Genomic DNA, 15028 nt, shown 5'->3' with positions numbered 1-15028 from the left:
GGGGCTGGGGATTTAGCTCAGCAGCAAAAGCGCCTGCCTGGCAAGCGCAAGGTCGTGAGTTCGGTTCCCGGTACCAGAGAAAAACCAAAAAAAAAAAAAAAAAAGAAAAGGTAGATTCAGCCACCTCCAAAAAAACCATCTGATCACATGAGGTTTTGGGGGACATCTAGACATAAACCATAGCACATTACAATATTCAGAACAAAAAAATGGTCAGAGGAAACTGCCACTTAATGATTTTTCTTTTATTTGCATAACTCTTGCATGCAATACTATAATGTATAACAACATATACTGCAGTACTGTACTGTGCAGTACAACCAGCAAAAAATACCTTATCACATAAATAAGGTTTGCTGTAAAAAAAAAAGACCCTGAGGCTCTATGAACAAGATATGTCAAACTGCACAGAAAAAAGACGGGTCTTAAGTCTGAGCAGATTGTAAGTCTAAGCAATGCACTGTTGTAAGTCCAACAGTCACTAAATGGTATGTCATTAAATGAGGACTATCTGATGTATCTATATATTTCATATTTATACAAGATAAATTTTATATTTATTTTGGTTTTTTTTGAGACAAGGTTTCATGATGTAGTTCAGACTGGCCTTGAACTAATTATATAGCCCAGTTGGTCTTGAACTCACAGTGCTCCTCTGGCCTTAGCCTCTCAAGTGCTGAGGTTATAGGCATACACCACCATGCCCAGCATAAATTCATCAAAATTAATACATTTTACACACTTTAAGAATGTTATACTGAAAAAAAGAATGTTATTCCTTGATTTTTTTTTTTTTAAGAGTGAATCTAGCTTTAGCTGAAGTTTTGGGAACCAGTAGAAGTAAATAATCAAAACATTATATTAATTTTAAATTAATATAATTTCTTCTTGCTTCTTTTCTTCTTTCTTTCTTTTTTTCTTTCTCTCTCCCTCTTCCTTCCTTCTTCCCTTCCTTTCTTTCTTCCTTCCTTCCTTCCTTAATTCCTTCCTTCCTCCCTTCCTTCTTTCCCTCCCTCCTTCCTTCTTTCCCTCCCTCACTCTTTCCTTCCTTCCTTCCTTCCTTTCCTCCCTCTCTTTTCAGTACTGGAGACTGAGCACAAGGCCTTTTCACTGAGCTACATATCCAGCCCTCCTTTTGTTTTGAGACGTGGTCTCATTAACTTGCTAAGTTGCCCAGACTGGGCTTTAATTTGCCGACCTCCCACATCAGCCGTCCAAAATGCTGGGATTATAGGTGTATGCCGCCATGCCCAGCTAATTTGCTTCCTTTCTGGTTTCAGACTCTTTCTGTGCGAGGCATGGTGGCACGTGCCAGTAATCCCAGCACTGAGGAACTGAGGCAGGAGGATCGCTATGAATTCAAGGCCAGCCTGAATTACATAGCAAGACCCTGTCTCAAGAAACAAAAAACAATCAAACTCTCCCTGTGCATGACCTCAGATATCTAGGTGAATATTAACTTTTGCAAATCACTGTGGTGTGCTTCTGCCCTTACCGCTCGGCCAGCAGCTGGTTGATTGTTAGATAGGCCCACAGTTTCTTGGTGAAGTTGGGATCCGCATGCTTGTCTTTTGATAGAAAATCCTCCAAGTCATCCATCTGGGCCAGGGTTTCCAAGACCAAATCTGTGCTGGCCTAGACAGGAGAAGTTCAGTTGAAGGGTGCCGGCGGAGTAGAACTGTTCAATCAAGTCATGTTTTAGCATCTAGTGTGAGTTAGGGCACTGCATACTTTTAGGAATATAAAAGAAATGGGAGTTTTTATTACTGCTTCAGTTTTATTGCCTGTTAGGGGGTCTGTTTTATTTTTATTTATTTATTTATTTTTTGGTCTTTTTAGAGACAAGGTCTCACTATGCAGTTCAGGCTGACCTTGAGCTCACTTTGTAGCCAGGCCTGGCCTCCAACGCGCAAAGATCCCCCTGCCTCAGCCCCCAAGTGCTGGGATTACAGGCATGTACCATCATGCCCTGCTCCTTAGGGGCCTGTTTTAAAGAGTGAAAAAAGGAGAGATGGTAGGAGACAGACTTCTTGGAAACAGGGAAGCTAAGAAAAGGGAGGGTAAAGAAAGGGAGGAAAAGGTACTAAAAACAGTCAAAATACTATATATATGTATGTATACAGACATATGTATAAACATATATATGCCTATTTCCCAAATGTAATTTGTATGTATTAGTGACATATGCCAATTAAAAATATACTGAAAAAAAGAGAAAGACGTGGGAGAAAAAAGTACATCCTCCAGAGGCTGGGCTTGGGCTGAGGGCACAAGAGGGTTTACACAACAATTGGGAAGGTGGCAGAGGGTCTCGTGCCTTGTCTGCCACCCGCTCCTCCCGTTCTACACACAGGATTCTGGGAATGCGGACCATTAGCTTGTGAACTCGCAGGATCCGCTGCGTCTCAGGGGACCATTTAGTGGCACCTCGGTTCATGAACGCTTTTGTGTGCAAATAATTCGGTCTGCAAGAGAAGCGTTTGGCCAGATTTTTTTTTTTTTGTCTGCAGTTCTGCATCAGGTGACGAACATGACCACGGCCATCTTTTCCAGAATCATGGAGCGAATCAAGTTTGTGAACCGAGGCACCACTATACGTTCAGACTAAAGCGAAGAGCAGAAGTACCGAAGTTGCGGTGATAACGCTCTGTATCTGCTGTAGTTTATCCGGGTCGAACTTCCCTGCCACCACGATCTCCGAGCCTCCAAAATAGTTGGGGAAACTGTTCTGAGTGACATCTGTGACTGCGGGGTGCGGATAGCTGAACTGAACGTTCCGCAGCAGGGGAGTAGACACTTGGTTGTAGAACTTCTACAATTCAAGAGAAGGAAAGGGGAAAAAAACACAGAGAAATTTTTATTTTCATGTCACCTTGTTTATCAAAAGCATTTTCCTATCATTTTTTTCACATGCTCACCAGATATGTCTTAAATTATTCTCATGAATCTCTGGGACAAGAAAGAATACACACAATTATTTATTTAAGAAAAACTCAGACACAGGCATGAGCATGACTTGTTAAACCACTCTCTGTGATTTAAGAGCCCAACATGATATCCCATTTCCGTTATGATCAGCTTTTAAAATATCATGAAAAAAAATATCATGGATGCTCATCATAATAAGAATCAGTTGGGTTAATATTCCCCAAATTAGAAACTCGCCCCATACTTGTCAAGGTTTTCAATATGATGCTGGCATTGGCATCATTTTCTGGTTCATTTAATTAAAATAAACAAGTACTTTGTACTGATTTTTCTTCTTTATTTAAGGGATAATTTTGGGGGGAAAACAGGTGACCATGATAACCGGAGAAGGGGGCCTAGGGAGCCAGCGGAAGCCGGGTGGTGTCTGGAAGACCCCGCTGTTTGGGCCCAGGCCCGGCCCGCCCTTCGCACTGTTGGTGCGGAATACCAGGGGAGGAGGGGAGTGCGTGGGGAGGGAACTGAGCACCCCTCAGGTTCTCACAGCCGGCTGTGGCTGAAATGATGGCAATTTGAATTAAACTCACCTTCCTCTGGGCGTCAGATATGGGTGTAAAGCGGGAAAGAAGGAGAACTTGTTACCTTGAGCTGGGAGGATGTATCCTGGTTTCCATAAATTCTCTGAGCAATTCCACGGTTGTCGTTAGATAGCCTCTTCAGAAAATCATAGTCAACATCAAATCCTATCCCCAGACTGAACAAGGAGATATTGTCTTGTATATTCTGCTTCACGTTCTTCTGAATTTTTGATACTTTTAATTCACCTGAAGTTGGTGAGGACGGAAGGGAAAGGATGAGGAACTAATGTGAAGAAGGTTTTGGAAAGTCCAGAGGGAATCATTTAGCAAAAATTATTCAAATTAAAAACGTTCTTGCCCTTTGACTCAGTAACGCAACTTCTGGGGATTTTTCTTACAAAGCACTCATACATGTGGAAATGGAGTACAGGGACGGTCCCCAGCAACATTATCTGGGCATAGCAACATAATGGAAATAACTCAAATGGACACCAATAAGCGAGGTTGGTTAAACCAATCCAGACAATGAAATATTATGCAGCTAGTAAGAAGGACCCAGCAGACCCAGCAACTGTACATGTTTGTATTGAATAATCGCACTTTTTTCTTTTTAAAACCTGGGGTCTCATTATGTTGCTCAGGGTGGTCTCCAACAAAAAATACTTTTTCTGGCTTGAAATAGTGTCTTGCTATGTTGCCCAGGCTAGCCCTGAACTTATGATCCTCCTTTTTCAGCCTCTTGAATAGCTGGAATTATAGGTGAAAGACACTTTTTTAATGGAAAAAAAAAAAGTCAAGATGAGTGGATGATTCAGGAGGTATTTGCATGTATATATATATATATATATATATATATATATATATATATATACACACACACGTGCCCTGTAGTTATGACTGTGGGATGCACACTTTTGACACTATTTGAACATATACTTGTGCATATATATATATACACACATATGAATGCATGGACAGGTGTATACCTATGTATATGTACCAATGTGTATATTGAGTAATTCAGGTAAGCATAAACTGCAGGATGTGATGGAAATATACAGTGAATGTTTACATTTTTAAAATTTTTCATTTTTAAAGAAAAAGAAACAAAAACCAAAAAAACCCAAAATTCCAAAACAATATGATAGGAGGGTAGCAATGGTCAACATATTGTGTTTGTTATCTTTAAATTAGTTACTCAGAGTACAAGCTATCAACATTTAATTGTCCAAACAATATTAGCACAAAACTATCTTTTCAACGAACTGAAATTAGCAGCATAAATATCTTAACTATCTTTTATATATACATATATATTTTTCCTTTTCCTTTTCCCTTCCTTCTTTTTTCCATTCCTATAAACAAGTCTCTCTTTCCTTTTGAAGTTTCTTCCCATTTTACAATATCTACTGTACATTTTGGATCACATTTACTCTTTCAGCTTCTCACACTAGGGAGACAATATGATGTTTACACATTTGCATCTGGTTTATTTCACCTAGGAGTATGGATTCAAGTTGCATCCATTTACCCATAAAAGTCTCCAGTTTATCCTTCTTTATGGCTGAGTAATACTCCATTATATAAGAAGACCACATCTTTTTTATCCATCCTTGGTTGATGAGCATTTGGGTTGTTTCTAAGATCTAGCCATTGCAAATTGTGCTGCTATAAACATTGGTGCACATATATATATATCACTGTGGTACAATGTTTTTAATTCTTCTGGGAAAGTACCCAGAAGAGGAATAGCTGAGTTGAATGGGACTTCTAATCCTAGTTTTTTGAGGATTTTCCACACTGATTTCCACAGTGCTTGCACCAGTCTACACTCCCACCAACAGTGGAGAAGAGTTCATTTTTCCTCACAGCCCTGCCAGCATTTGTTATTGGTTGATTTCTTGATAATAGACTGAATGTTTACATTTTTAAAAAACTATTACATTAAAGGACACATTGCTGTTAATCAAATACTTCCCCCACTGCAAACACACGTATCACTCTCGCCGCTGTCTGCAGCTGTTCTAGGAGTGCTTTCGTCGGTGTCTTTATGAGATGTGACGGGTGCTGCTGTGGAGCACCGCCCGCCTGGAAGACAGGCTCGTAAACACCTTCCGGGGAGTCCTCCTCTACCTTATTCACCGGGTCTGGCACCGTGTGACTTCTCACTCTTCCTCAAAGACAAAATGACCATGCAAGGTAATGTTTTGAGTAGACTCAGGACACTGAGGCAACTATGACAGCAACTAAAGACACTCATGAAGGAAGACTTCCAGAACTGCTCCGGAAAGTGGCAAGAGTGATGGGACACCTGTGTGTGCACAAGGGGGCGTATTCTGAGAGGAATTAATGGCAACGTGTCCTTTGCTCTCATAAAAGACACACTTGTTTTGATCACACTTTGTCCATGTACCAAGGGGCACACAGTGTAACACAAGCGTGCGAGAACTCTCCCTGAGAACCGGCTACGGCTGCCTGGCACAGTCAGGAACCGGGTGGTTAAGGGGCAGGAGGAAAGGACATTTCATTTTTTAAAGCTGTTTTTTCTTTTCTTCCTCATGGTTTTATTCAGAAATGAATTTTAATTTATCTGCTCTGAAAGGGAAAAGCCTTGTATCCACTATAAATACATAGATAAAGCCTGCTCGCGTTAGTCTCACTATTAATAAAAGGGTTGCTCTGGGTGTTTTGGAAACTCCTGTAATCATTATTATCGCCTCACTAGTTCTCCTTCCGCTTAGGCAGGCCAGGCCCAGGTTAGACACATCCACACGGCAAATTCGAGCAATCCATCTAGTACCCACTATTACTTTCATTTGTCACTGTAAAGACACCAATACAACAAATAAAAATAAACGTGGATGGTAAAAGCCAGGAGATGTTAGACGCTGGACACTACTTTTTGTGAATAAGAAGAATGATTAACTTAAAGGACGTGTCAGAGAGCAGTGATTTCTCCAGTTTAAACAGGGAGAAGAGTGGGCCACAGAGGATGTCACCACAGAAGTGCTATTGTGAGAGCCGGGGGTTGTATGCCTCCTTCACAGCCCATGTCTTCCCACACCTAAAGTTCAGGACATACATGCATTTTGCAAATACATCAGCAAATCCTAACACCAGACTGTTATAGGTCAAACTCAGCTTTCTCCTCATTGCGGAGAGGAAAGCGAGGCACTCAAGAGCTACTGAAGGCATCTGAAGACCATCTTAGGGTGTGTTATGGTTTAGATCCAAAATGTCCCCGGAAGTCTCATGTGGACCTTTTGGAAGATGACTGGATCACGAGGGCTCTTACTTTATTCATTCATTGATAGGATCATAATTTTTTTTCACTAATCTTTAGTCATTTTCAAATTGCCTTCATTTTCCTTTTTTTTTTGGTACTGGGAATCAAACGCAGGACCTTGTGCTTGCCAGGCAGGTGCTTGTGCCACTGAGCTATCTCTCCAGCCTTTCATTTTCCAATTAATGGGTTCTCTGGACCACAGTACATAGCATCATAATTTGATGGCATTATTTGGAAGTGACAGCGATTTAGGAGATAGGACCTAGTGGAAGAGGGTGGATCATGGGACATGGCCTTGAGACTACGTCTGTCTTCTGGCTCCTTCCTCTCTGGCTCTTTCCTTTTCTCTCTGCTTCATTGCTGTCATTCTATGACGAGTTCTCCTCCACCACACCCTCCCCATGTCATTTCTGCCTTGGAGCCAGCCCACCATGGACGGAAACCTCTGCAACCGCAAGCCAAAATAAAACGTTCCCCTGGTAAATTGTATGTTAGGTATTTTTCTGAGCAATCGGAAGCTGACTAACATAAGGGATAAGTCCCTTCTAGGCCAGAAGACTTCCTTGAGGAAGCAGAGACTTAAATATGTTAGAAACTCAGGCAAATGTCATCAGAGTGAGTGCTCATTTTAAGCAAATCACATTCCTAAGGAACAGTAGTAAAAACATCTGTCTTGGGAAGTTTGAAGTGATACTCGCCTACTGTTGGATCTCCATCAGAAACCAGAATGATCAGAGAGACTGAGTTGGGGTCCAACAACCCTAAGTTATTGGCTTCGTTCAAAATAAAGATGGCCCGCAGGAGTGCTTCATTGATATTTGTGCCTGTGAAAGTGATATAATGCGTCACTGCAAATTCTTTCTTTACACACACACACACATACACACACACGCACACACAACACATCTTGGATTCAAGCTGATCTGTCTGATAATTATTCCTGCATAATTTACTCAATATTAAACTCCTTTGATAGCTTTCCAAGTAAATTTTGCTCTACTTGGTTAAGATCACCCAGTGCAGTAAATTATTTAAATTATCCCCTTGGAAATGAAGAAGCCCCTCAATGCACCTGTCTGTCATTTTTGTTTGTTTGTTTTGTTTTCCGGTACCGGGAATCGAACTCACGACTTCACGCTTGCCAGGCAGGCGCTGTGCTGCTGAGCTAAATCCCCAGCCCCTGTCTATCATTTTGTATAACACCCACTTTAAGATACCTAAGTCAGCTTTGCTGACATACTCTGAAGACAGTTACATTTCATGCTATGCAAGTGAAAATAAAAGGCTAGTGTGTCCATCACTGGAGAAGGCTTCCATAAAAGATGGGAATGGTTAAAAATTTGTATGGGTGGAATTATGCATTTTACTTTTACCATAAACAATATTCATTATTTAACAAGAAATGTGTCTTTTAGAGTGGGCCATTGCAGGCTGGCCAGAGATCACTATAGCGGGCAACAGTGATTCTTAAGTGAGGCAACATTTGAGCTATGCAGCCTTAGGCCAAACCCCCTCACCTCCACTGGGCTGGATTTTCTCTATGTATCTCTTGGCATCTGCAATCTGAGTTTTAGTAGCAGAGACTAAATCATTTCTCCAGGTTCGAACATTGTGGTTGAAGTCAACCACAGAGAATTGGTCTTCTGCTCTTAGGTCATCCAATATGGTCTTCATTGCTTCTACAGTCTGTTAGAAAAGAGATTTAGAAGGTCTCATCACACAAACTATGCCTCAGAAGGAAGTAGGAGCCTCGCACTGACCTGTCCACCCTTCACTCACGGACTCAAGCTGAACATCTTCCAAAACCCCGCTTCAGCCCGCCTTGCTTAATGCAGACCTATCCCTGGCACATTCTGAACATATATTGTTGACTTTTTTGTACTTAAATTTTTACTCTGTTTTAAACCGCACAGCCAGTTTGACTAGTCCTATTTGAAGGATCACAAACTTCAGCCGTGTTGAGTGCTTGAAACTCAAATACTTGAAAATCTCAAACTACTGTTCCACGTGTTTCTTCCAGAGCAGTTCACTTCTCCTTCTTCCTCTCTCTCAGTGGATGACCTCAATTCCTGTTTCACCAAAAACCTGAAGCAATCAGAAGAAAATGTCCTAAACTCCCAGCACCATAAAACTACAGCTAGCAACATTTGCACCCATGCACATTTCCCTCCTGCAGCGTAGTACAGAGCAACCAGCAGTATTTCTACCTATTGCAAATTCATCTAATGCAAACTAAATTCCATTCCTCCTTGTCTACGAAAATCATGACCCTAGCAATTGTCCTTTGCTTCTGAATCCCCCTCCTCTGTTGATACATTTCTGTAAACATAGAACATGCTGCACTTCCTTGTTCCTTTAAAAATCTCACTTGCACCTACTTTCTAGGCTTCTCTTTTAATAAATTCTTCGTATGAGTTGCCTAGGTACATGGTCTTCAAATCTTTTCAGTTAAGCCCACTCCATTCAGATGCTCATCCTCATCATTCCCCTGAAAGTGCCTTTGTCAAGGTCATCATCAATGGCCTTGATGTTGCTAAGTCCAGTGGACTCCAAATTCCTCATCAGACACAGGCTGTCACCAGCACTCCCTCCTTGGTACGACTTCCTCATTTTGTCTCCGAGGATTTTTCTCCCCCTCTCCTTTGTCACCTTCTCTTAATGGCCATTGCTGGCTGTCCTCCTCCCAGTTCTGGGTGCTGGAATGCTCTATTGTTCATCTTCCTCTCTATGGGCGCTCTGGCATTCCCCTCTAGTCTCATGCTGGATACCTTCTACACGCTGGTGACTTCCAATTGTTTATCTCCACGTCTCACTTTTGAACACCAGCACTGCACAGACAACATCCTCCTTGACAGATCCGCTTGGATGCTTACTAGCATCTCACTCTTAACATGCTCCAGATAAATCTCCTCTTCCCCACAATGTGTGATTCTCTCTGTGAGTCTTCCAGTCACTGATGGCAAACTCCATCCTTCCTTCTGACTGCTCAGGCTGATACCTCTGTCTTTCCACCTTCTTTCTCCTCCTCCCTAACAGTTATGCCTCCAGGAAACAGTATTTGCTGTACATTCAAAATAGATTTCAGAATCCAGTCACTTCTTACCATACCCACAACCGGTATCCTGGCCTCAGCTACTATCCTGTCTTGCTTGGATTATTACAGTGGCCTCTTCTCTGTCCTCCCTGTTTCTACCCTTAGAACTGAACCAGTCTGTTCTCAATATAGCAGCCAGAGATACTCTTTGGCACACATCAGGTCATTCAATGACACTCCTTCATTCACACCTTCTCCCCAGTAGCTCTCTGTTTATCCCTAAATACTGTAAAGGCCAAAGTTCTGACTATAACCTGCAGGTTTTACATAAGCTGCTGTTATGGCTGTGTCTGGATGTCCCCACAAAGTCTCATGCAGTTTTAGGTGGGGCTTTCTCAGAGGTGGCTGGATCTGGAGTGTGTGACACTGGGACGAATTCAGATTGCAATGCTAGGCTCAAGGGCACTAGGATTAAGGGTGTGAGTGCTGCCTTCCCTAAGTAGCCTGGAAAAGATAAAAGGGGGAGAAAGATGCTATGAAGGTCCCATCCTCATTGTTTTGCTGCCTTCTGCCTGCCATGAACTGTTTCACCTCTGCAGTGCCCGTCTGCTGTGCCACCCTGCCTTGGAGCCAGCCGATTATGGACTGAAGCCGCTACAAACTGTGAGCCAAATAAGCCTTTCCTCCTTTAACTTTGGGTTCGGGGTCTCTTGACTCAGCAAAGAGAAAGTTAACTAAGACTCCAGCCCCCACTCCTTACTTCTCAGCTCTCACCTCCCACACTGTTCCCAGGCCTGCTCTCTGCCCTTCACCCCTGGCTTGGCACCATCTCACTGGCCTTTCCTGCCACCTACGTGGTCTTCCTCCAGATGCCTGCATGGCTCTTTCTGCCTTCCAAAGGTTTCTTCAAAGAATTATCAATGAAGCCATCCGTTTAATTTACAATTCAATTTTTTTTTTAAGTACAGAGAAATGAACCCAGGGCCCTCACACTGGGCTTCATCCTTGGTCCTTTACTTTTTTTGTTTCTTTAAATTTTGAGGCAGGGTCTCGCTAAAGTGCTAAATTGTCCAGGCTGGGCTCCAACTACAATCCTTGTGCCTCAGCCTCCCAGAGTGCTAGGATCATAGGCATGTACCACCATGCCCAGCTTGTTTACAAATTTCAGATGGCATCTTCCTGAAATTGCTACTCTTGGTTTCTGATATACTCTTCTTTTTAAAAATAATCCACTGTTGAACACTCTTTAAAATTTAATTATGTGTGTTGTTTATTCTCTGCTCCTTTTCCCCCTAGAATGTAAGCTCCATGAGTGCAGGGATGAAGTTTTACATTTTTTTTAAAAATTCACTAACATATGATACTTTGACCTTTCCATACCTGCATACAGCCTGCACTGATCAAATCCAGGTAGTTAGAATTCAATCTCCTTATCATTTTTTTTTGTGTTTGGAGCCTTTGAGAGCCTCTCTTCTAGTTTGTTATAACATCTGTAACAGGTTTTTTCAAACTATTGTCACCCCAGCCTGCAGCAGAACTTCATAACTTATTCCTCTGGCTAAGGGAGCCGGGGAGTTCTGTTTGGTTGTTGTTTTTTATTTTTATGCTTTTGGTCTGTTTTGCCTACTGGTGAGCTAAGTATCTGACACATAATAGCCGCTTCACACATACTTGTTGAACGGATGAGGGAAGGAAGGAAGACAGGAAGACAGGAAGACAGGAAGGGAGGAAGGAAGGAAGGAAGGAAGGAAGGAAGGAAGGAAGGAAGGAAGAAAGAAAGAAAGAAAGAAAGAAAGAAAGAAAGAAAGAAAGAAAGAAAGAAAGAAAGAAAGAAAGAAAGAAAGAAAGAAAGAAAAAAGAAAGAAAGAAAAGAAGGAAGGAAGCAGTGAATAAACCACTGTTGAGCTTTGGTCTTGCTGTGTAGCTCAGGCTGGCCTCCATCCTCCTGCCTCAACCTCCTGTGTGTTGGGATTACAAGTGTGTGCCACCACGCGTAGCTATTTTTCTTATTTATTCTTTAAACTTGCCTCTGTGCTATTTCTTTAGACTTGCCTCTGTGCTTATTTATTCTTTAGACTTGCCACTGAACTCTGAACTAGAAGACATGGGTCAGGAGAGCCAACTTCAAGGAATTGTGATATAATTGATCAGACGCACAAGGGATTATTTGGAAGTGACTTATGAGTAATGAGATGATATTACAGTGTTATGCAGAAGAACTGAAATCCACGACACGGAAGATGAGCAGAGCGAGAAGAGATTATACAGAGATGAGACTTCAAAGAGGTGCGCTGGGAAATGATTTCTCGGGGAAATGTTACACACAGAGTAGAAAAGGGAGGAAAAGAGGGAGGAGGAACCAGGAAACAGGGAGTTGAGGAGGAAGGAAAATTTACAAGGGGGATAACTGGGACATATGTCCACAGAGCAAGTGATAATCTCACAGCTTTGGAAGAGTTTGCACCCTCTGGCGGTAACCTGAGTTGTTGAGTTTTGTCCCAAAGGGCAGCAGCGGCGCATTCCTGCCTTAAGAGAGGGTCAAAGAGGAAGGAGGCCCCACCTGCCACTTCCCAGAAGGTAGTGCTTACTTGTTTCATCTTAATTCCCCACATGGAGCCGCTAACGTCAATGACAAAAAGGATATTTTTAGGAATGGGGTCCAAGTTCTCAGGAGCAAAGAAGTGGACAAAATATCCGTTGAATACCTGAAAATAGAATACATATTAGGTCAATGACCAGCGGCCAGAAGATAGGGAATGGGGACCTGGGACAGCAAGAGGAGAGCTGGCGGTGGGAAAGGAGGCAGGACACTCCGAGGAGAAGAGAGGGACAAGCTAGGCGCAGGTCCATCTCTGCCTTCTGCTGCTGCCGCTTGTTCCTCTGCGGTGAGGTCCTAAGCCTTCTGGGCAGAGGTTCCACCTCATCCCACGCCATTGTGCTTCACGTAGTCTTTATCTCAAGCCTCTGTTTCTACCCTGGTAGCCAGAGGCAAAGCAGGCTGAGTCCTTGCTCTTATGGTACTCATGGCAATGAAGGACACAGACAAGCCAGAGTAATTAAAGCTCAGGTACCAAGTGCTGCGATCAGGAAGGTAAAGGCCTCTGAGAGGGTCCAATGGAGGAGCATCTAACTCAGATGAGGGCATCTTCTTCAAAGACACAGAGCTCAGCTGAGACCTACAGATGTGCCTGCTGCTGCGGGAGCTGGGCTGCGTTGGGGCGGAGGAATGGGGAAGAGAATGCCACGCAGAGCTGAAAGAGCATGGCACCCTTGGGGCTGTCTGAGTGCCTCAGCAAGATGGGCCCATAGAATTCCAGGTTTCAAGACACTTGGTGGAAATTAAGCAAGACAGTTCACAAAGGATCGTTGTGTATCACTCTAGGAAATTTAGATTTTTTTCCTTAATCTTAGTGGTAGGCCATCCAGCTAGAATTCTGCTCCTCCTCTGACTTCCAGTGGCTGGCTGCCTAGTTTTCTCCCCTCACCCTTTGCTTCATTCTATCCCAGACACTGCGGTCCTCAGATGCTGGGTGTATGGCTGTGGCCTCCAATATACTTCTACCCTCTGTCCCTGGGGAGCCTCACGGTGTTTTGATACATTCTAGGGGTTCCCACGCTAGCACAAGGGAAATGGAGACATATCTTAGACATGGCAAAGGCTGAAAGGAAAATCTGTAGGAATCTCACAATAAACACGGTCCCGGTTCACCACGAGCTCCGACCTTCCTTTGGGCTTTGTTGTGCTTGTTTCCTCACCCCATCAACTCTTTGATCATCTAATCACAAAGGGCCTTAGAACATTGTCCAGAAAGCCCAGTTTATAATTTCTATAGCTCTCCATAGTGCGGCAGAAACGCGCCCCCGCAGCCGGGATACTTCAGTTTCTGTGAGCTGCCCAGGTGATCTCCAGTCCACTTCAGTTCCTATCACAGTTCCTGTTACATCCGTTTCCCACAAATGGCTGGTCACTGTGATGCACCTTGCACACGCCAGTCCCCAGCTGACAAGCCACTCTGCCTCTATACTTCCCACTCGCAGCCCCATGATAACCTCCTCCCTGAACCCTCAGGGCCCGACGCTTTTTGGAGATCAGTGCCCACTGATGTTAAATAGATCTGCCTGCAAGTCCTGGGTGATGTTTCAGTGTTTCTGTTTGCTGCTGTGGTAGCAGATGCCCTTCTGGAAAAAACCACAAGACTTCTAAGGTTTGCACTTGGGTAGTGTCCCCCAGAGATCCGTGTGTTAAACCTCGCTCCTTAGCGTGGTGCCGTTGGGAGGTGCTGTGGATCTGTAGGAGGTGGAGCCTTACAGGAGGCCCTTAGGTCGCTGGGAGTGCACCCTGAGGGGGATGGTGAGTTCCTAGCCTCACGTTCTTCCTCTCCTTTGCTTCCTGCCCGTGAGGCGATCAGTTTGTTTTCTCTTACACTCCCAGATGTTGCCAATTTGCCCTTCAACCAGATGCCTAAAATGGGCCCACGTGGTCATGAACCTCTTACATGGCCCAAACAAACCTTGCCTCTATATAAGTCAGTTACTTCAGGTATTTTGTTATAGTGATGGAAAGCTGACTAACACAAGACCCAATGAACCTGTATTTAGTTTCTATGACACAGAAGATAATGTGTGGCATGTTAAAGAAGTAGGATTTTAGTCCCTGCTCTGCAGTTCCACACTTGCTTTGGCAGCTATAAACTACCCACAGACCAGGGAGCTTCTTCAACAAGGAGTTTCCTTGGATTTGGCTTGGCAGTTCTACCAGAGACGGTCTACACTGACCTCAAGCTCACCAGCCTTCACTTCTCTGTTCACGTCATACATCACCACCAGCTCTCCGTCCACTGCAGTCTCAGAGCAGTTGGAACATTTTCTTTGCTGTGCTACTGTGGGCCGGAAGGAGACATGTGCCTGGAAGGAACAAGAACATCAGAATCTGTGCTCTGCTCGAGCTCCTGCCAGGGCGGGGCTTGGTGGCTGCACCTGCTCATGCACAGGGGTGAAGGGCACTGCCGAGGGGCCTCTGTGCCTCCCACCAGCATCACTCGGCCCATTGCGGGCAGAAGGGGCAGAGCCAGGGCTTTCAAGGGATGTGACTACCACACTTTACATCTTTCAAAAAGTGATTCAAAGAATCTCCCCTGTGCCTCAAGGAAGGGATGGCCACCACCTCTGGAAAGAGTTTGTGAGGGCTCTCAGATGAGTTTGACT

The 15028-nt window shown here is 43.7% G+C and overlaps 1 protein-coding gene across 2 annotated transcripts in view; it reads right to left on the bottom strand.

The window, feature by feature from the left end:
* Itih2 (inter-alpha-trypsin inhibitor heavy chain 2) overlaps positions 1-15028 on the bottom strand; it is a 40730-nt gene that overhangs the window by 10016 nt on the left and 15686 nt on the right. For both annotated transcript variants that reach the window (XM_005383873.2, XM_005383874.1), the window contains 7 exons: positions 14600-14728; positions 12412-12528; positions 8307-8475; positions 7488-7613; positions 3568-3749; positions 2627-2812; positions 1496-1635 (listed from right to left, as the gene is read on the bottom strand). In XM_005383873.2, coding sequence (XP_005383930.2) covers positions 1496-1635; positions 2627-2812; positions 3568-3749; positions 7488-7613; positions 8307-8475; positions 12412-12528; positions 14600-14728 — 1049 coding nt within the window. The remainder of the gene's footprint in view (positions 1-1495; positions 1636-2626; positions 2813-3567; positions 3750-7487; positions 7614-8306; positions 8476-12411; positions 12529-14599; positions 14729-15028) is intronic.

Source organism: Chinchilla lanigera, unplaced genomic scaffold (genome assembly GCF_000276665.1).
Source record: "Chinchilla lanigera isolate Chin_1 unplaced genomic scaffold, ChiLan1.0 scaffold00020, whole genome shotgun sequence".
Lineage (NCBI taxonomy): Eukaryota > Metazoa > Chordata > Mammalia > Rodentia > Chinchillidae > Chinchilla > Chinchilla lanigera.
The sequence above is the reverse complement of the archived record's forward strand: the minus strand, read 5'-3'. Positions and strand labels throughout refer to the sequence as shown.